Source organism: Lethenteron reissneri, chromosome 18, assembly GCF_015708825.2.
Source record: "Lethenteron reissneri isolate LAM-NWPU_2019-01 chromosome 18, ASM1570882v1, whole genome shotgun sequence".
NCBI lineage: Eukaryota > Metazoa > Chordata > Hyperoartia > Petromyzontiformes > Petromyzontidae > Lethenteron > Lethenteron reissneri.
This window is the reverse complement of record NC_083796.1, coordinates 758493-781357: the sequence shown is the minus strand read 5'-3', so window position 1 is coordinate 781357 and position 22865 is coordinate 758493. Positions and strand designations below refer to the sequence as shown.

General features: G+C 61.4%; 1 protein-coding gene across 1 annotated transcript; it reads right to left on the bottom strand.

The window, feature by feature from the left end:
• Positions 1-365: 365 nt before the first annotated feature.
• Positions 366-20904, bottom strand: LOC133343613 (protein ERGIC-53-like). The gene is made up of 13 exons (XM_061553304.1): positions 20703-20904; positions 18877-19031; positions 18369-18470; positions 14209-14270; positions 13612-13711; positions 13313-13433; positions 12860-12918; positions 12098-12257; positions 11646-11794; positions 5366-5424; positions 3795-3939; positions 2950-3055; positions 366-427 (listed from the first exon to the last, which is right to left on the bottom strand). The coding sequence occupies exons 1-13, from the start codon at positions 20872-20874 to the stop codon at positions 366-368; spliced, it is 1452 nt and encodes a 483-aa protein (XP_061409288.1). The 5' UTR covers positions 20875-20904.
• Positions 20905-22865: the final 1961 nt, after the last annotated feature.

Below are 22865 nucleotides of genomic sequence, written 5' to 3'. Positions count from 1 at the left end.
CACGGGGGGGGGGGGGGGGGCCGGGGGGGGACGCGAGCGAGCCCCGTGTGCTCATTGCCTCGTGCGCGCTAATTAGCCGGCTCCTTGATTACTCAGCAGCCCCCCCCCCCCCGCACGTCACCCCCTCCCCCCACCGCCCGCACGCCACTCACTCTCATCACCACGGAGGCTTTGTTCTCAATTTTAACGACGACGACGACAACAACAACAACAATAAACATTTCCCACGTGATCAATCCCGTACGGTCATGAACGAGTGGAGATCCCCCCGTCCCCCTACTACCCCTCCCCCACACGTCGACCTTGCCTGCTCCTCCCCCCGCACACGGGGGTCTCAGCCCCCACCCCACGGGGACGAGGTTGAGTCACGGTGGTGGTGGCGGGGGGGGGTCAGAAGAATTTCTTGGCGACAGAATCCTGGTGACTCCTGGCAACACGCGGGCAACACAGTCGCAGGCGACATAGTCACAGCCAACACAGTCGCGAGTAGGTGGGTGAGTGTGGTGAGTAGGTGGGTGAGTGTGGTGAAGTGGTGGGTGAATGTGGTGAGTAGCTGGGTGAGTGTGGTGAGTAGCTGGGTGAGTGTGGTGAGGTGGTGGGTGAATGTGGTGAGTAGGTGGGTGAGTAGGTGGGTGAGCGTGGTGAGTAGCTGGGCGAGTGTGGTGAGTAGGTGGGTGAGCGTGGTGAGTAGGTGGGTGAGCGTGGTGAGTAGGTGGGCGAGTGTGGTGAGTAGGTGGGCGAGTGTGGTGAGTAGGTGGGTGAGCGTGGTGAGTAGGTGGGTGAGTGTGGTGAGTAGGTGGGTGAGTGTGGTGAGTAGGTGGGTGAGTGTGGTGAGTAGGTGGGTGAGTATGGTGAGTAGGTGGGTGAGTGTGGTGAGTAGGTGGGTGAGTGTGGTGAGTAGCTGGGTGAGTGTGGTGAGTAGGTGGGCGAATGTGGTGAGTAGGTGGGCGAGTGTGGTGAGTAGCTGGGTGAGTGTGGTGAAGTGGTGGGTGAATGTGGTGAGTAGCTGGGTGAGTGTGGTGAGTAGCTGGGTGAGTGTGGTGAGGTGGTGGGTGAATGTGGTGAGTAGGTGGGTGAGTGTGGTGAGTAGGTGGGTGAGTGTGTTGAGTAGGTGGGTGAGTGTGGTGAGTAGGTGGGTGAGTGTGGTGAGTAGGTGGGCGAGTGTGGTGAGTAGGTGGGCGAGTGTGGTGAGTAGGTGGGTGAGCGTGGTGAGTAGGTGGGTGAGTGTGGTGAGTAGGTGGGTGAGTGTGGTGAGTAGGTGGGTGAGTGTGGTGAGTAGGTGGGCGAGTGTGGTGAGTAGGTGGGCGAGTGTGGTGAGTAGGTGGGTGAGCGTGGTGAGTAGGTGGGTGAGCGTGGTGAGTAGGTGGGTGAGTGTGGTGAGTAGGTGGGTGAGTGTGGTGAGTAGGTGGGTGAGTGTGGTGAGTAGGTGGGTGAGTGTGGTGAGTAGGTGGGGCGAGTGTGGTGAGTAGGTGGGCGAGTGTGGTGAGTAGGTGGGTGAGCGTGGTGAGTAGGTTGGTGAGCGTGGTGAGTAGGTGGGTGAGTGTGGTGAGTAGGTGGGTGAGTGTGGTGAGTAGGTGGGTGAGTGTGGTGAGTAGGTGGGCGAGTGTGGTGAGTAGGTGGGCGAGTGTGGTGAGTAGGTGGGTGAGCGTGGTGAGTAGGTGGGTGAGTGTGGTGAGTAGGTGGGTGAGTGTGGTGAATAGGTGGGTGAGTGTGGTGAGTAGGTGGGTGAGTGTGGTGAGTAGGTGGGTGAGTGTGGTGAGTAGGTGGGTGAGTGTGGTGAGTAGGTGGGTGAGTGTGGTGAATAGGTGGGTGAGTGTGGTGAGTAGGTGGGTGAGTGTGGTGAGTAGGTGGGTGAGCGTGGTGAGTAGGTGGGTGAGTGTGGTGAGTAGGTGGGTGAGTGTGGTGAGTAGGTGGGTGAGTGTGGTGAATAGGTGGGTGAGTGTGGTGAGTAGGTGGGTGAGTGTGGTGAGTAGGTGGGTGAGCGTGGTGAGTAGGTGGGTGAGTGTGGTGAGTAGGTGGGTGAGTGTGGTGAATAGGTGGGTGAGTGTGGTGAGTAGGTGGGTGAGTATGGTGAGTAGGTGGGTGAGTGTGGTGAGTAGGTGGATGAGTGTGGGGAGTAGGTGGGTGAGTGTGGTGAGTAGCTGGGTGAGTGTGGTGAGTAGCTGGGTGAGTGTGGTGATTAGGTGGGCGAGTGGTGAGTAGCTGGGTGAGTGTGGTGATTAGGTGGGCGAGTGGTGAGTAGCTGGGTGAGTGTGGTGAGTAAGTGGGTGAGCGTGGTGAGTAGGTGGGTGAGTGTGGTGAGTAGGTGGGCGAGTGGTGAGTAGCTGGGCGAGTGTGGTGAGTAGGTGGGTGAGTGTGGTGAGTAGGTGGGTGAGCGTGGTGAGTAGGTGGGCGAGTGGTGAATAGCTGGGTGAGTGTGGTGAGTAGGTGGGCGAGTGTGGTGAGTAGGTGGGTGAGCGTGGTGAGTAGGTGGGCGAGTGTGGTGAGTAGGTGGGTGAGCGTGGTGAGTAGGTGGGTGAGTGTGGTGAGTAGCTGGGTGAGTGTGGTGAGTAGGTGGGTGAGTGTGGTGAGTAGGTGGGTGAGTGTGGTGAGTAGGTGGGTGAGTGTGGTGAGTAGCTGGGTGAGTGTGGTGAGTAAGTGGGTGAGTGTGGTGAGTAAGTGGGTGAGTGTGGTGAGTAGGTGGGTGAGCGTGGTGAGTAGGTGGGTGAGTGTGGTGAGTAGGTGGGTGAGTGTGGTGAGTAAGTGGGTGAGTGTGGTGAGTAAGTGGGTGAGTGTGGTGAGTAGGTGGGTGAGCGTGGTGAGTAGGTGGGTGAGTGTGGTGAGTAAGTGGGTGAGCGTGGTGAGTAGGTGGGTGAGCGTGGTGAGTAGCTGGGTGAGTGTGGTCAGTAGCTGGGTGAGTGTGGTGAGTAGCTGGGTGAGTGTGGTGAGTAGGTGGGCGAGGGCCCGCACCTGTAGGCCAGGTATCCAGCAGCAGCGCCGTCTGCATCCCGGAGAAGAGCACGAAGCTCAGGGTGGAGACGCAGGCCGGGGGCGGGGGGCACTGCCCCCTTGCGGCCTGCGGCGACGTCGGGTGAGGAGTGAAGTGAGGAGTGAAGTGAGGAGTGCAGTGAGGAGTGAAGTGAGGAGTGAAGTGAGGAGTGCAGTGAGGAGTGAAGTGAGGAGTGGAGTGAGGAGTGAAGTGAGGAGTGAAGTGAGGAGTGCAGTGAGGAGTGCAGTGAGGAGTGAAGTGAGGAGTGCAGTGAGGAGTGAAGTGAGGAGTGAAGTGAGGAGTGCAGTGAGGAGTGAAGTGAGGAGTGCAGTGAGGAGTGAAGTGAGGAGTGAAGTGAGGAGTGCAGTGAGGAGTGAAGTGAGGAGTGAAGTGAGGAGTGCAGTGAGGAGTGAAGTGAGGAGTGCAGTGAGGAGCCAGAATCGGGGTGAGGACTCCGGTTGCATTTCGCGATATTCTGCGGGTCGCCTGCTGGGCTGGCGTGGGTGGCTGTGAGTGAGAGGTTGTGCTAGTGAGTGGTAGCGCTAGTGAGGGGTGGTGAGGGGTGGTGAGGGCTGGAGCTGGTGAGGGCTGGTGCTGCTATACTGGATGTGGTGTGCGGGCTGCGGAAATATATTCCGGGTCAGCCATGCGGACGGACCTGGCCGTGGTGAGGAGCGAGGTCACGTGAGACGAGACTTATTCTCTGCTGTGAAAAGGGGGCCATTGCCCGAAACGTCGCCTGTCGCATAGTCAGTCTATTTCTTGGAGACACACAGTGTTACCGACGAGCGAGGGCACGTGAGGTGAGCGTTGAGGGTCCCCGTACCTCCTGGACCAGCGTGCCCAGGTCCCTCTTCACGACGGCCACGTGCTGCTGCAGCTCCAACAGCCGCTGCACGTGCTCCGCGCCGCCGCCGCTCACCACCGCCTGGATGGCGCTCGCACGCTGGAACGTGTCCGACACGATGCTCCTGGGGGGCGGGGGGGGCGGGGGGGGTGCGTCAGTGGGTGGCAGGGGAGGTCAGTGGGGGGCGGGGCTTCTGGGTTCATCATCGGCAGTAGGGGCGGTGACGCGCCTTCGCCACTTGTTGCAGAGGTTCGCGGTTCGGAACCAGCGGCCGCCCTGGTAAATACTGCGGTGTGTAATCACCACGGAAACACCACACGGCCGGCTGCTTCACTCACATTGGACACTAAAAACTCCCTGCCGCTGCTACTGATCACGGTATTGATGCTGCTGATTGTCTTCATATCGCCGCTGCTGTTGGATAGAAGGGGCTAAATGGGCACGGGACGGCCTAGAGAGGATATGGAGTGATGTGGTACAGCAGGACGTGGAGCTGAGTGGACTTGCCGATGACTGTTACCAGCGGTGTCAAGATCGGCCTCTGTGGAGGTGGCTCGTGAAGGATGCTGCTGCTACTGGGCAGTTGGAGGCAGTCGCCCTCCCGCAACAGCGGAGGGCGAAAGGGGCGACGCTCACAACAACGAGTGAAGCGCCGGGCGGATAAAACACATGCAAATTGACACAGCGGGGGAGCACTGCCAACTCATGGCACCTGGGCCTGTCCCGTGAACACATGCACCTAGCCTGGCACAAGCACCGTGGTGACGTCACCCCCCGCTTCACCCCATGACTGAGTCGTGTTTCTGCTGAAATCCCCCTGGGCCTCGCGCCCTCCTGCCCTGCGACTCGGCGAGATTAGAATCCAGGGCCAGGGGCAACACCGACAGCTGCCGAGGAGACTACGCGGAGACACGGGGACACAGAGACACGGGGACATGGGGACACAGACACGGGAGAACAGAGACACGGGGACACAGAGACACGGGGACACAGAGACACGGGGACACAGAGACACGGGGAAATGGGGACAGAGACACGGGGACATGGGGACACAGACACGGGAGAACAGAAACACGGGAGAACAGAGACACGGGGACACAGAGACACGGGGACATGGGGACACAGACACGGGAGAACAGAGATACGGGGACATAGAGACACGGGAGAACAGAGACACGGGGACACAGTGACACGGCGACACAGAGACACGGGGACACAGAGACACGGGAGCACACAGATACAGACACACAGAGACACGGAAACACAGAGACACGGGACCCCCATGCCCCGCCCCCATGCCCCGCCCCCACATGCCCCATCCCCACATGCCCCGCCTCCACCAATTAAAGCCGATTGAGGGATCAATCCGTATCTCGCGACCCTGATCATAACGCCGCGACCCCCACATTAACCCGGGGAGGGGGGAAGTAATTAGATCATTGGAGGGCCAATTAAGGCGGGAGGGTGCGGAGGCATCCTTACACATTGAGGGGACAGGTGTCATCAGGTGAGGTGAGAGGTGAGGAAGTCGTCGGAAGTTCCAGACTCACCTCATCTCCTTGAGCTGCTGAAGGATTTCCCTCTGAGAGTCCAACAGCGAGTCCAGCGCCTGGAAAAGACGAATCCCTCGCTCACCTGCCACGCTCACCTGCCTCGCTCACCAATTTTAGGCGAGAACTCTTTACAATGAACCCGAACCGCAAGAAAGTAAACAATGTCCGACGACCGCCGGCGTGCCGCAGCCCGCGAGCCTTGGGAAGGGCCCAGGGTCAACCGGTAGCCGCAGCCCACCTCGCGTCTGCGGCCACACGCCAGACGGCGTCGGAGCTGATTTGGAGAATGGAAAAGAGAACGGGTCATCAAAACGAAGCACTTGTTGAATGGGTCCTCGCCGCCGGACCCCCGGCTGGGATGGGAATTGGCGTGCTGGGGACCCCCCCGGGACACAATGCAAACGGCCTAACGGGCGCGGCCCCTCCCGGGAAGAAGATGGCAACCGTTCCCTCACACCCGGTCCGTCCTTCGGAGGCGCTGCGGGCGTCAGGCGCTGGAATCCTGTGGGCGATACAATGGAATCCTTCTGAGGTGTAACCTCTGAGCTCGCCCGCCCCGGCTCGTCGGACATGTCAGATACCCGGCACTCAGGAGATGAACTGTCAACACAGGGTGGAATATTGGGTTTCAACCGACCTGCATCCGCACGCACTGCGGCTGCTCGACTTCAACCACCTCAACAGGGTCCTGCCACGGCCGGTGCAATTTAGGGGACGTACCCAGGGGCACCTGGGGACACCTTGCCCCCAGCGGTCCATGGGGTCCCAGTCTCCCATTGCCCTACGAGTTTTTCATTCGCGGCCTGTCGTTTAGCCGGGTTCCCTCGAGACACCTCCCACGCCTCCGTCAGCCGCCTAATCACGACCTGCATGGGCATAATGACCTTCTCTCTTGCCCAGGTCCATGCCCAACTGAGCCTCAATGGGGGGGTCACTTTCCCTCCCATACATGAGCTAAAATGGGGAGAATCCTGTTGAGGTGTGAGGGGCCATCCTATATGCGGCCAGGACACTAGGAACGTGTAAGCCCCAGTCCAACTGTGGCTCATTAACCTGTTGGCACAACATGGATGTGAGGGTCCTGTGCAAGCGCTTCACCATCCCGTCTGTCTGGGGATGGTAGGGCGATGTTCGGATTTTTTTTTGTTCCCAGGGTATCGCACACCTCCTTTAACAATTTTGAATACAAAATGTGCCCCTGGTCCGTAAGAAGTTGTTCTGGGGCCCGTTTGTCCAAAACGTACCCGTGTAAAAATGCGTCAGCAATGGCGGCCGACTGATCTGGCCACGCAAGCGGCCACCGGGACAGGTGTTCCACCCCGACGAGGAGGGACTCCACCGCGACGAGGAGGGACTCCACCCCGACGAGGAGGGATTTGTTTCCCCTCTGAGTGGCGGGAAACGGCCCGAGGATGTCCAGAGCAACGAGCTCGTTGACACGAGACACCGCGACGGATTGTAATGGCGGCTGGACCTGCCTCGGAGGCGGCTTGCGGCGTGCGCAGTCAGTATATCCCCTGACCACGTGGTACACGTCGTCCGTCATCCTGGGCCAAAAGAAGTCACGCTTCAGTGTCAGCAAAGTTTTACGCACCCCAAGGTGCAGTAATTTCAAGTGGACCACCCGTGTGAGTTTACCCCGCAGAGCAGTCCCCAACACAATGCAATGATGGTGCAGCTCCTCATCCCACCTCATCAAAAGCCCGTCATGGAGGACTATAAGGGACATTCCCACTGGCATATTTGTACTGCCTCTCGTCCCTACGCGACGTGGCAACTTTAACAAGGAGGCGTCCTCTACCTGGAGGCATCCCCATTCAGCGTGCGTGAGACCAATTGTGTTGTCACAAGGAGCAGTTGTCGCGGGTGGTGGTACATCGACAGATGCCACAACAGCGCACGGCAATTCCGCAGCCGATGGTTCACATCGGCCAGCACCCATTAGACACGCACACTGGTCTCTCGGTGGTAACCGGGACAGAGCATCCGCGTTGCAGTGACGTACACCCTTCCTGTAGGTGACCATGAAGGAGTAGTCCTGCAACATTTCTAGCCAGCGGGAAAGTTGGCCGGAAGGCTGGTCAATCCGTAAGGCATATTGAAGAGCCGCGTGGTCAGTGTGCACGGCAAAGTTCCTTCCGTAAAGGTACGGCCTATACTGCTGCACAAAGTGCACTATGGCCAACAATTCTCTGGGCGTCACACAGTAACGCTGCTCTGCGGGGGACAGCACACGGCTCCCGGAGGCCTCAACCCTCTCCGCACCGTTCACGACCCAGCACAGTACAGCGCCGACTCTGGTGTCGCTGGCATCCGTATCCAACACAAAGGGCAGAGAGAAATCGGGGTATCCATGCGGAGGCGCATTGGCGAGGCCATCACGCAGCGCGTCAAACATGGCCTCTTCCCCCCACCGAAATCTCTGGCCCTAGGCAGTGAGCCCGTGGAGCGGCTTAGCGATCGTCGCCAACTTGGGGACAAACCAGCGACAATACGACGCGAACCCGACAAAACTGCGGACTTCACCCACCGACGTGGGGGTGGCCATGTGCGCACACACGCAGTTTGTCGGGAACCATGGCTATCCTGGACTTGCTAACAACGTGGCCCAAATACTGCACCGATGTTTGCAAAAGATGGCACTTCTGTGGTTTAAATTTGAGATTGGCCACTCGCACCACGATAAACACTGACCACAACCGCTGCAGGTGCTCCTGAAACATGCGTCCGATTACAATTACATCGTCCAAGTAAATGAAGACCTGCTAAGACCAATTCCATAAGCCGCTGAAACGTGGCCAGAGCAGAGTTAAGACTCACCGGGATCCTTCATCCAAGGGCAGCTGCCAAAACCCCGACAACAATTGGAGGGTCGAGAAAAACTGTTTACACGAAAAGGCGTCCAAGGAGTCATTCATCCGGGGGAGCAGATACGCGTCCACCACAGATACTTTATTTAATTTACGGAAGTCGACGCAAAAGCGCAGACTCCATCCAGTTTTTTTACGAAAAAATGGGAGCCCCCCACGGACTAGTGGAATGTCCGCAGCCAAAATTTCGTCAACTGTCTGGCGTCCTTTTCCTTGGGACTGAGCCTGTACGAATTCTGCCGTATTTGAAGCAGCGTTACCCATGTCGATGCGATGTTGCAATAGTGACGTGTGCCAATATCAAATTTCCCCTGGCTAAAAATATCCTCAAATTCTTGGAGCAAGGCATGCAGCTCACCCCGCTGTTCCCCGGACAATTTAGAATTTCCCCCACACAACACGTCCATCCAAGCCCCATCCGACCTGCCTCCCCACTCCACCGCGGCAATGACCTCTGCAGCCTTCTTCGCAAGCCTCCTCACAGCGCGCGGTCGTTGCGTGGGCCAAAACTGTACCGGCTTGGACCACCGCAGGCCCAAGCCCGTTGTTCAGCACTTGCAAAAAGGGCTCCTGGTCCCCTCTTACTATAGTTTGGGCACCCACCAACGCGGACCCCGAATCGCCTTGTTTGAAGGGGTTAAAAGGACCCCTTCAACGGTATCCATCAAATCAATTTGCTTCCGCAACCCCAAGGGCACCAACATCTGAGCGCCTGGAGGAACTGTGACAGTTTCCTTTGCCAGGGCCTGAACCATGGCGTTGGCCCTTTCTAACCAGGTCGGAGACCTCAGGAAGGCCAACCCCCGTCCCGATGGCAATTCAATACAACCTTGATCACCAAGGATCTTAAGGGGCATCCTCCCACGCTAATTAGTGCCCAAAAAGACAGGGCACAGCCAATGTCCTAGAAACCAACACCGGCCCTATCAATTCAATGTCCTCAACGTGGAGTTTCGCCAATATTTGGCCTATAATGCCCAAACTCCAGCCATTCGGGGCAACACAAGCAATAGCGACCGGACCTCGGTGGCAATAACTAAAAAATAATCTCCAAAATCATGGTAGCCGACGCTCCCGTGTCGATCAGCACCCTCACCTCTATCCCTTGAACAAACCCAACTACCGCAGAAGACCCCACCGCCGCCGCCACCACGACACGGTGCGCCAACGTGTTCCACTGCCCCGCGCTCCGCTGCCGATCGGTCGACACCAAAGTCCGTCACTCGTGCGCCGTGACACGACGAGGGATGACGATGTGCGAACCCGACGTGCTCAACAACGGGGATGCATGATGTGACATTAGCGGCCGGGTGTCTGATGCATCGCGACTCGCCTGCGGGCCCGAGGAAGCAGATGTCGGCGGGGCGGAGGACGTTGAAGGCGAGGAGAGCGATCCGGTGCCGTTGCGACACGCCCTGGCGATGTGGCCCAGCTGGCCGCATTTGAAGCAGGCGGTCGTGGACCTCCACGCTTGAAGGGAGCCCCTCTCTCGCCGTTCCTGCTCCGGTCGTCGGTCCTCAATTTTCCTCCCACATGGACCTTGGACGAACGACGCACAGGCCCACTCTGGCTCCCGCGGCGCCGGCTCCTCCGCGTCCTCTAGGAGTCCCGTGCAGGCAGCCACCCCAGACCACCACTGCAAGTTAACGTGGGCTTGGATGCAGCGGGCGACCTTTAGGGACGACAGGTCATCCTCTTCCGTGACGGGAAGAGAGACGCCTAATTCCTGAGACAGTGACAGCAGTTTCTCTGGCGCCAGGCAAACCAGCGCAGTCTGCTCCATTCGCGGCTATGCTGGGCCACCCAAGGCCAGCAGCGTGCTGCGGAAGGCGAGAGGCCTCTCGGCCTCTCCCTGCCTCCGCAGCACGAACCTTCGATGCGCGTTGGATGGTGGATACAAAATAGCAGCCATCTGAGCGCATGCCCGAGGCAGAGTTGCCCGGTCAGCCTCGGGGATGGCCTCGAACGCTGCCAGGGAGTCGTCATCCAGTGCCGTGGGCAGAGCCCGTAGCACCTCCACGTCTGACCACCCGACCAGGGTGCAAGCCGCTTTAAAGCGGCGCTGGAAAGCCGTCCAGTCACCCCCCGCGGCCACAGGCAGGTGCTCCCGTAGAGACAGCGCCCCTGCAGAAGCCGCCGATGGTGACTCGAATTTGGCGGGAAGACTTTCCCGCTTGGACGACGTGGGCGGGAACTCTGCCGATTCCCGCTCTGGTGCAGCGGTGAAAGATGAGCCGTCCACCTGCTGCCCTCGGGCTGGAGTATCTTCGGCAGGCGCCGCGGACCCGAGCTGCACGACCAGCTCCGCTGCGACAGAGAGCAGGCCCGCAAGGCGCTCGGTGAGGTCGCGCCACCCTTGTCCGACCGGCGGCTGCAAGGGCCCGACATCCCTCTCCTGCTGCTCCGCAGGTATCACCGCCTCCAGACACATCACCGGAGTCCCGGATTCTGGGGCTGTCGAGGGGATCGCATCCCCATCGTCCTCATCTCCAGAGGACACTATCGGTGGATTCTTTCTCTTGGCCGACTTTGACATGACAAATTTCTTGTTTTACTTTAGCACTTATGATGTGAAATGTAGTGACTAACTCGGAGACGATAAGACTTGGAGGCACTTCTTTATTAACAAGCACCATCGGAGTTAACACTCTTCATAATTAGTCCGTCTATTGTCGGCGACGCTACTCAGTCAGTCTGTCGGCTGCCTCACTGGTGACGCCCCGAGATGGTGAACACGGAGACAACGACAAGACGGACGGTGAAGACGACGAGAAGGACGGTGAAGACGACGAGAAGGACGGTGAAGACGACTTCAGCAGCACAACGGGGAACCCACTCCAACAACTGCCCCGAGGTCCCCACAGGGGCCCCTCTTGTACTGTCACGTGGCCTGGCTCCGCCCCCGGCCACGCCCCCTTTCTGGAACCTCCCAGCGGGTTCTTGGTGTGCCCCTTCTGTCACCTTCCCCTAGATCCCCCTCTGGTGTGTCACGTGGCCTGCTGACGTCAGGGCTGCCGTGAGCCGCAAATCCCCTTCCCTGCAGGCAGCCAGCGCTGTGCTACTACACTATGCCACTACACAGGCATCAGGGTCGGGATCAAACCCACGATCTCCTATATACCAGACAAGGTAGTTAATATCTCGCCACTGTGTCATCTGTCTCGCTTTTCTGACTCGCTCACTCACTCTCTCACCTACCTCACCTGACTCACTTGCTCGCTCGCCCACTCACCCGCTCCACTCGCCCCTCTCACCCACTCACCTTCCGCTCACTCACCCATCGAATTAACCTCACTTATTCACTCAACCACCCAGCCACCCGAGCACTCGCCCACTCACTCGTCTCCTTGCACACTAGCTCACTCACCCACTCACCTCTCTCACCAATCACCCCCCGCCCCCCTCACCTGGGTGTTGCCCCCCCCGGCCCCCACCCCCTCGGCGAGGGAGCCCAGGAGCCTGGCTGCGTCGCGCACCTCGGCCTGGATGCGAGCCTGACCCTCGAAGATCAGACGCAGGTCCCTCTCGGCCTGAGACTCCAGCGCTCCCTCACCTGCTGAGGGGGGTGAGGAGTGGGGGGGGGGGGCACGGGGGTTAGGAACGACCCCCGAGCACCCTGCGATGACCTCTGTGGAACTCTTGCCCATGTGTAGACGCCCGTGAACCCCTGGTGACTACAAATTACCTCTGCAGTGGACAACTGAATCCATTCGGACCTCAGGTGACCCTATGGATGCAAATGGTTACCCCCCCCCCCATACCGGAGGACCCCTTAGGATATACCAAGGACCCCACCCCCCCTCCGCCGTGACCCCCAGTGACCCCCGGTGACCCCCGGTGACCCCCAGTGACCTCGTACCGTGCTGCGTGGGGTGGACCTTCTGGAATTCCTCGATCTGACGGCGCAGCTCCTCCTGGTAGCGAGCAAATTCCTCCCTCCATAGCGCCTCCTCCTCCTCCCCCCCCTTCTCCTCCTCCTCCTGTTTCTCCTTCTGCTCCTCCTGGGTCACCTCGCTCCCCTGGGGAAGGTTCAGCGAGGTCAGGGTCAGAGCCGCGGCAAGAGTCAGGGGTCAACCGATGTCGGGTTCTGCGTAGGCGACGGTCAGGCAGGGTTCATGGCTGCGATAAGGGCAAAGGTCGAGTTAGGTCAGGGCTAAGGATACGTCATGGTGAGTGTCAGGGTCATGCTATGTCAAGGTGAGGTCGAGGAGACGGTGGAGGTGCAAATGAACTGACGCAAGGGGTGAACCTCGGTCAGGAGGTGAGGGGTGTGAGAGGTGATGGGTGAGGTGAGGCGTATGAGATGTACAGTGAGTTATTCACGAAGTGAGGTGCGTCGTGAGGTGAGGAGACGTGAGTGGTGAGGGCTGCGGTGAGTGGCTGCGGTGAGTGGCTGCGGTGAGTGGCTGCGGTGAGTGGCTGCGGTGAGGGCTGCGGTGAGTGGCTGCGGTGAGTGGCTGCGGTGAGTGGCTGCGGTGAGGGCTGCGGTGAGTGGCTGCGGTGAGTGGCTGCGGTGAGTGGCTGCGGTGAGGGCTGCGGTGAGTGGCTGCGGTGAGTGGCTGCGGTGAGTGGCTGCGGTGAGTGGCTGCGGTGAGTGGCTGCGAGTCCTTCACTCTCTCACGTTTCCCCGGCGAGGCGCGCTGAGGCTGTAGGTGAGGAACGAGAGGACGTCGTGGTCATCTGGAAGAGAGAGGCCGCGTCACGTGGGGCCACACCCAAAACCCGGCCCTGCTCCTGGACCCCCATCCTCGAATTACAATCTCACCTCACACACTCCCTCTCATCCCTCTCATCCCTCTCAACCCTCTCAACCCTCTCCTTCCTCCCCTCTCACCTCCTCACCTCTCACACTCCCTCTCATCCCTCTCATCCCTCTCCTTCCTCCCCTCTCACCTCTCTAATCTCAGCTCTCCCCTCGCACCGAGCCCCTCTCACCGCCTCCCTCTCACCTCTCCCTACTCACCTCTCACCACTCACCTCTAAAATCTCAGCTCTCCCCTCTCACCTCTACTCTCTCACCTCTCCCTACTCACCTCTCTCCCCTCTCACCTCTCCCTTCCCCCGAGCCCCTTACCCGGGACCCCTCCGGTGGAGGCTGAGACCCCGAAGAACCCCGCTGGTGGGAGGGAGAGGTCCCCCACGGTGGCGCACAGCTCAAAGTCCTCCTCCGCAGTGAAGCCGGAGGTGAGGTGCACCTGGGTTACGGGGGTGAGGGGAGGTCACGGGGAGGTCACTGGGTGGGAGGGGAGGTCACGGGGTGAGGGGAGGTCACGGGAAGGCGGTCAGGGTAACAGGCAAATGGATGGGGTCGCGGGGCGAGGTTAGGATCACCGGGGTGAGGATGGGGTCACGGTGTCAGCGTCCCCTGCTCACCTCGAGGCTCCCCGCGTGGAGTGAGACCCTCACCCTCACCGGGTGAGGCTTGTTGCGGAAGTCGCGGCGGCACGAGGCGAGGGCCTGCGCGGAGGCGTCGCTGCCGACACGAGCACAGGCCAAGGTCAGGAGGTCACCGCACCTCGCCATCACTTCCTTGCTTCGGGATCACACAGCTGTTGATCCGCTCCTGACCTCGAATGACCCCTCTTATGGCCTCGTCATCACCACCACCACGACCGCCAACACGTGGCTCTAGGCATCGAGGTCACCGACCTCTGAGTTCCACTCCAATGCCCTCTTGGTCCCCTGCCCCTCCTTCATCCTGCACACCACGTGTCCCACCCATCACTACCTCCTATTACAAACCTCTAATTTGCCTACCCCATCCTCCTGCTCCTCCACCCTGCACACCACGCGTCCCACCTATCAGCAACCTCTCCAGCCGCACCACGATGGCCAACTAAAGGAATCGGCTCGTGAATCGATCCACGGCGTGAGGTGGGGATCGTGACGATCGATCCGTGACGCTCCTGGTCCTGACACGAATACTGACCCCGACCCCAAAGCCCCCCCCCCACCAGCCCCCCCACGCACCTCCCCTGGGCGAACGCGACGCTTCCGTTGTTGGCGACGACAAAAACCATCGGCAAATCTCCCTGAGGGGCGGGGGAGGGAAGGGGGTGGGGGGGGGGTAATTAGAGGGGGTGGGGGTCGTCATGCAGAGCATTAACGAGTCAACCTACAACAGCCGAGCGACCACAACACCAAGACAAAGATTCCCCGTATAGCCTTAGGGGCCGTCCATAAATGACGTCACGCGATTTTGGACGATTTTTGACCCCCCCCCCCTCGTCACACGGCGTCACAAAAAGTCAGACCCCCCTCAAATATGACGTCACAAAGCTCTGCCCCCCCCCCCCAAAAAAAAAATACTTCAAATCGCTTTAAACTATTGTCATTGTAGTGCGTATTTAATGTGGCGCTGCACTCTGATGTTGTAGGAGAAAACATTTATTAAAAAGTCTATTTAATTAGGCAGAACGTGTTGTCTATATTTATTTAAAGTTGTGCATTTTGATGTGACGTCACATTTCTCAACCCCCCACTTCCCCCTTCGTCACACATCGTCACAAATGTCTGACCCCCCCCTCAGGTGCGTGACGTCATTTATGGACGGCCCCTTAGCAGACTGTTGGGGCAAGTGCTATTGGTGAGCACCTATGAAGGCCGACACGGCACACGAGGGGGTGGATGGCTAGCACCACGCCCGGCCGCCTTTGTCTCCCTGGTTGCGATGTTTACACACCGCACCAGGTACTCATTTGAGGCTGAATCGACCTAGGGGAGGCCCATAACCGGTTCAGATAATCGAACGCGGGTCACTGGGGTTGGTAGCGCAGCGCACTAACCGCTACACCACCGCTCCCCACCACCGCTCCCCACCACCACCTCTCCCCACCACCACCACCGCTCCCCACCACCACCACCTTCACCACCGCTCCCCACCACCACCACCTCCATCACCGCTCCCCACCACCACCACCACCTCCACCACCGCTCCCCACCACCACCACCTCCACCACCGCTCCCCACCACCACCACCTCCACCACCGCTCCCCACCACCACCACCTCCACCACCGCTCCTCACCACCACCTCTACCACGCTCCCCAACACCACCACCTCCACCACCGCTCCCCACCACCACCATCACCTCCACCACCGCTCCCCACCACCACCACCTCCACCACCGCTCCCCACCACCACCTCCACCACGCTCCCCACCACCACCACCACCTCCACCACCGCTCCCCACCACCACCACCACCTCCACCACCGCTCCCCACCACCAACACCTCCATCACCGCTCCCCACCACCACCACCTCCACCACCGCTCCCCACCACCACCACCACCTCCACCACCGCTCCCCACCACCACCACCTCCACCACCGCTCCCCACCACCACCTCCACCACTGCTCCCCACCACCACCACCGCTCCCCACCACCACCACTTCCACCACCGCTCCCCACCACCACCACCTCCACCACTGCTCCCCACCACCACCTCCACCACCGCTCCCCACCACCACCACCTCTATCACCGCTCCCCACCACCACCACCTCCACCACCGCTCCCCACCACCACCACCACCACCTCCACCACCGCTCCCCACCACCACCACCACCTCCACCACCGCTCCCCACCACTACCACCTCCATCACCGCTCCCAACCACCACCACCACCATGCTCCCCACCACCACCACCTCCACCACTGCTCCCCACCACCACCTCCACCACCGCTCCCCACCACCACCACCTCCATCACCGCTCCCCACCACCACCACCACCACGCTCCCCACCACCACCACCTCCACCACCGCTCCCCACCACCACCACCTCCACCACCGCTCCCCACCACCACCACCTCCACCACCGCTCCCCACCACCACCTCCACCACGCTCCCCACTACCACCACCTCCACCACGCTCCCCACTACCACCACCTCCACCACCGCTCCCCACCACCACCACCACCACCACCGCTCCCCACCACCACCACCTCCATCACCGCTCCCCACCACCACCACCTCCACCACCGCTCCCCACCACCACCACCACCACCTCCACCACCGCTCCCCACCACCACCACCTCCACCACCGCTCCCCACCACCACCTCCACCACTGCTCCCCACCACCACCACCGCTCCCCACCACCACCACTTCCACCACCGCTCCCCACCACCACCACCTCCATCACCGCTCCCCACCACCACCTCCACCACGCTCCCCACCACCACCACCACCACCTCCACCACCGCTCCCCACCACCACCACCACCACTTCCACCACCGCTCCCCACCACCACCACCTCCGCTCCCCACCACCACCACCACCTCCACCACCGCTCCCCACCACCACCACCATCACCTCCATCACCGCTCCCCACCACCACCACTTCCACCACCGCTCCCCACCACCACCTCCACCACCGCTCCCCACCACCACCACCTCCACTCCCGCTCCCCACCACCACCACCTCCACCACCGCTCCCCACCACCAACACCTCCATCACCGCTCCCCACCACTACCACCTCCATCACCGCTCCCCACCACCACCACCACCACCACCTCCACCACCGCTCCCCACCACCACCACCTCCACCACCGCTCCCCACCACCACCTCCACCACTGCTCCCCACCACCGCTCCCCACCACCACCACTTCCACCACCGCTCCCCACCACCACCACCTCCACCACTGCTCCCCACCTCCACCACCGCTCCCCACCACCACCACTCCCCTCACCGCTCCCCACCACCACCACCACCACGCTCCCCACCACCACCACCACCTCCACCACCGCTCCCCACCACCACCACCACCACCTCCACCACCGCTCCCCACCACCACCACCACCTCCACCACCGCTCCCCACCACTACCACCTCCATCACCGCTCCCCACCACCACCACCACCACCACTGCTCCCCACCACCACCTCCACCACCGCTCCCCACCACCACCACCTCCACCACCGCTCCCCACCACCAACACCTCCATCACCGCTCCCCACCACCACCACCTCCACCACCGCTCCCCACCACCACCACCACCACCACCACCGCTCCCCACCACCACCTCCACCACTGCTCCCCACCACCGCTCCCCACCACCACCACTTCCACCACCGCTCCCCACCACCACCACCTCCACCACTGCTCCCCACCTCCACCACCGCTCCCCACCACCACCACCTCCCTCACCGCTCCCCACCACCACCACCACCACGCTCCCCACCACCACCACCACCTCCACCACCGCTCCCCACCACCACCACCACCACCTCCACCACCGCTCCCCACCACCACCACCACCTCCACCACCGCTCCCCACCACTACCACCTCCATCACCGCTCCCCACCACCACCACCTCCACCACTGCTCCCCACCACCACCTCCACCACCGCTCCCCACCACCACCACCTCCATCACCGCTCCCCACCCCCACCACCACCACGCTCCCCACCACCACCACCTCCACCACCGCTCCCCACCACCACCACCTCCACCACCGCTCCCCACCACCACCACCTCCACCACCGCTCCCCACCACCACCTCCACCACGCTCCCCACTACCACCACCTCCACCACCGCTCCCCACCACCACCACCACCGCTCCCCACCACCACCACCTCCATCACCGCTCCCCACCACCACCACCTCCACCACCGCTCCCCACCACCACCACCACCACCTCCACCACCGCTCCCCACCACCACCACCTCCACCACCGCTCCCCACCACCACCTCCACCACTGCTCCCCACCACCACCACCGCTCCCCACCACCACCACTTCCACCACCGCTCCCCACCACCACCACCTCCATCACCGCTCCCCACCACCACCTCCACCACGCTCCCCACCACCACCACCTCCATCACCGCTCCCCACCACCACCTCCACCACGCTCCCCACCACCACCACCTCCACCACCGCTCCCCACCACCACCACCACCACTTCCACCACTGCTCCCCACCACCACCACCTCCACCACCGCTCCCCACCACCACCACCACCACCTCCATCACCGCTCCCCACCACCACCACTTCCACCACCGCTCCCCACCACCTCCACCACCGCTCCCCACCACTACCACCACCAACATCAAGGAATGGGGGTGTTGGTTTGGGAGGGGGGGGGGGGCTGAGGGTTCCGTGGGAGGGTCGGTGTGGAGGCCTCCACCTGGCTGTCGCGAGAGTCCAGGATGACCCCGACTCCGTTCCACGTCTCGGGGCCCCCGAACACGGGGCCCAGGGCCCCCGCCTCCTCCGCGAACCAAATCGCCTGCGGGAGGGGGAGGGAGGGAGAGAGGGAGAGGCGTGCACCCCACGAGCAGTCAGCGAGGCCGCGCGGGGCCAACCACGTGTCCCCCTGTCTCCTCTTGTCCCCGTCTCATCGTGTCCCCCCGTGTCCCCCGCGCTCTGTCCCCGTGTCTCCAGTGCCCTGTACCCCTGCATGTCTCTGTGTCACAGTACCCTCCTGTCACCACGTCTCAATGTCTCCCTGACCCGACCCCCAATCGTCCAGTGTTCCAATTCCCTCGTCCCCCCCCCCCCCGTGCCCCCCCCCGTGCCCCCCGTGCCCCCCCCATACCAGGCCGTGCCCCCCCCCGTGCCCCCCCCCGTGCCCCCCCCCCGTGCCCCCCCCCCGTGCCCCCCCCCCCCGTGCCCCCCCCGTGCTCCCCCCATACCAGGCCGTGGCCCCCCGCGCGACCTCTCCCCGCCACCCGCAGCTGAACTCGCGCGTCCCAGGAGGCGGCTCTGAGCGCGCTGCGCGACCACGCGGCCCCGCGCCCGTGGCGCAGGGAGGGGGCCACGCGCAGCAGCTCGGGTCCCGGGATCGCGCCTGCGCACAGGGCAGGCAACCGGGGGAAACCGGGGGTAACCAGGGGCAACCGGGGGAAACCGGGGGGTAACCAGGGGCAACCGGGGGAAACCGAGGGTAACCAGGGGCAACCGGGGACAACCAGGGGTAATCAGGGGCAACCAAACTCAAAAAAGAAACTTCATTAGGTCGGTGCGACGCGGGGTCTAAAGGGGTCGCGTTATCTGGAGTCCCCGGGCGGGATGGACCCCGCTCCGGACCCCGCACCCCGCACGCTGCTGCTGCTGCTGCTGCCGCGTTCCCACGGCCCCCCCCCCCCCCCCCCCCCGGGCCCCCAGCAGCGCGAGGCGTGGGATCGCGAACAGCGCCACCAGATGGCTCCCGACTCTCCCCTCGCGCTCCCCGTCTCTCCCACTCGCGACTCGCGACTTCTCACTCTCGCTGCGTCAAACTCTCTGCCCAAACGCTCTCCCAAGCTCCCTCCCTCTCTCTACTCGACCCCCCCCCAACTCTCTCATCTCGACATCTCACTCCATCACTCTCCTCTCTCCCTACCTCTCCATCACTCTCCTCTTCCTCTCTCCGCGCATGCGTTGAGGCCGCCTAAGGTCAACACCACAAACCCCGACCCTGACCGCAACCCCTGAACTTGACCCCGACCCTCACCTCATCGTGACGATGAAGATCCCTGCCTCTACCACGATCATAACCCCGAACCATGACCATCACGTCTCGCTGCGATGATTGTAGCATATGGCAGCACACGCACATGGCGTGTGAACCCGGACAGGTGGGACACACACCAGGTGGGACACACGGACCAAGTGAGACACACGGACCAGGTGGGACACAGGGACCAGGTGAGACACACGGACCAGGTTGGACACAGGGACCAGGTGGGACACACGGACCAGGTGAAACACAGGGACCAGGTGAGACACACAGACCAGGTTGGACACAGGGACCAGGTGAGACACACGGACCAGGTGAGACACACGGACCAGGTGGGACACAGGGACCAGGTGGGACACACGGACCAGGTGAAACACAGGGACCAGGTGAGACACACAGACCAGGTTGGACACAGGGACCAGGTGAGACACACGGACCAGGTGAGACACAGGGACCAGGTGAGACACACGGACCAGGTTGGACACAGGGACCAGGTGAGACACACGGACCAGGTGATACACAGGGACCAGGTGAGACACACGGACCAGGTGAGACACAGGGACCAGGTGAGACACACGGACCAGGTGAGACACACGGACCAGGTGAGACACACGGACCAGGTGAGACACACGGACCAGGTGAGACACAGGGACCAGGTGAGACACACGGACCAGGTGAGACACAGGGACCAGGTGGGACACAGGGACAGGTGAAACACACACACAGGTGGGACACACGCACTAAGTGAGACACACACCAGGTGAGACACACGGACCAGGTGAGACACACGGACCAGGTGCGACACAGGGACAGGTGAGACACACGGACCAGGTGGGACACAGGGACAGGTGAGACACAGGGACCAGGTGGGACACACGCACTAAGTGAGACACACGGACCAGGTGAGACACACGGACCAGGTGGGACACACGCACTGAGACACACACACGTGTGATATTCGCGCCACCAGTCACCACCCGGCGGCGTGGAGACGCCGCGGGCGCCGGCCCCTCGACTCACTGCCCACGTGGCTCCAGAAGGGCACCGCGCCGTCCGCGAGCACCAGGTGGGGGCCCTTGAAGCTCAGCTTGTACTCGAAGCGGAGCCGCGGCTCCCGAGCGCGGACTCCGAGCCCCGCGAAGACGCCGAGGACGCCGAGGAGGGGCAGGACGAGGGCGAGGCGAGGAGACATCACGAGGAGAGGGACTCGAGTATCGAGAGACACGTGGAGCGGAGAGCGGCGGCGGCTCCGCCCCGGCTCTTCAACGTCACGTGCCGTGGCTGAGGTGCCACCCCGCCCCCCTCCCCCTCCGAGGAGTGGGCAGTGGGGGGAGGTTGAGCAGCAGCTCACCTATATGGCTGTTGGACTTCTCGAGGAGAGAGCGCGCCTGGCGCTGTGCTCAACTCTCGTGCTGCCTGAACTGTGTTCAAGCACCACACTGCAGGTCACAACCCACCCACTCACCTGCCCATTCACCCACTCATTCACCCACTCATTCACCCTCTCACCCACCCACTCACCCACCCATTCACCGACTCACCCACCCACCCAATCACTCACTCACCGACTCACCCACCCACCCATTCACCCACTCACTGACAGCACTGCAGGTCACAGCACAATAGCACCGTATGTGTAGCCTTAACTCACAGGCGCAGCTTGGTATTATTTGTTATATTTTAAACTATAGACAGGATGTAAATATACATGTTATCATAGTTTAGAATTGTCAACTCTTATGTTCAGTATTAAGGCGATGGCGCTTCGAGTTGGCAATTTGTGGCAGCAAGGCGCCAGCCACGGATGTAACACAAACAAAATTGACTTGAGCGAGCAGGCGAGTATATACACATCAGCCACAACACTGCCTTGCGTTCAACACAGCCAACACTCCGGGCCGGCTTCACCGTTCAGTGTCCCATCGGCAGTCGGGCTCGCTTGAGACAGAGTCGTTCGCATTGTGTAGAACAATCATCAGCAGTGTGTTGTGTACTTACGCAATTCGTACTTCGTTTTATGTTTAGTGACTTGCTTACCTCGTCTAGACTTTTCACGATAGTTTTATGTCGTATTGTCTTTTTGTTATAATTTGACGACCCCGTGTCCCGACTGTACATCTGTGTAAAAGATCTTCACATCTCATCCGATTCCTCCAGGCAGGATAAAGATTCTGATTGTGGGGACACAAGCGGCGTTGAGCTGCCGCGTTCGTGGCTGCACCGCGGCCATGCGTGGGTCCCGATCCACAGCGCCACCTCATGGCGGGGTCCAGGAGACGAGACCCCTGGCGCGACCCCTTTCCCCTCTCTCCCGAACCCCTCTGGATCCTCGAATGTCGCCCAACACCCCTCCGATACACCTCGCTGTGCGCGGGTCTGCTGGATGCGCCGTGGTACGGCGTTCCCAAGGCGACGGAAAATGGTGCTGCGCCAGGCAGCACCATTCTGATGGGCAGCCACACATCGAGGTTGTGGAAGAGCCAGACGAATGCGTCACGAGGAGCAGCGGATCGCTGCTGTCGTGATGCCTCTTCCGTCTTTGTGAATCAGGCATCGAGGCGTCGTTATATGTTCCACGCTTGTGTTGTGGGTGACCAGACTCCACTGCCGGTGAGGTCTTTAATTTTCCCTTTGTGCATCAAGTACTGTGTCAGCTGCTGCTGCTGCCATGGTTTGTGCCGACGGGGTTCACGGTTGTGGTCCAGAAGATTCACGGCAGGTGATTGTGTTTTGTGTCGTCGGGTCTTTCACGAGGAGGTGTGTGCGACTTCATGTGACCCGAGAAGTTTGCGGTTCGACTGGCGGACAGGGCTAGGTGGTCTGGCCGCTACGGGCCGCCCGAGTAAACAACCGTGATCTCACAGGTCATCGGAGAAGCGCCCCGGTCACTTTCACTACAGTGAAGATACGTAACCTAGGGCAGGGGTCGGCAACCAAATTGAAAAGGAGCCATTTTTGTGCGAAAACTCAATATTTGAAGAGCCGCAATGCAACGTGAATGAGACGGAGGTCCTAAATACGGTCACGAAGCAGTCCTTAAAGAGGCGCACGCGGATCCAGAGCTGCAGGTTGCCATCCCGTCACCCAGGGGTAGTCCAGCGCGATCCAGGCACCGGCAGTGTGAAAACTCACCCGCAAAACGCCCCGCTCGGAGGACGCACGCGGCAACACCCCCCCCCCCTG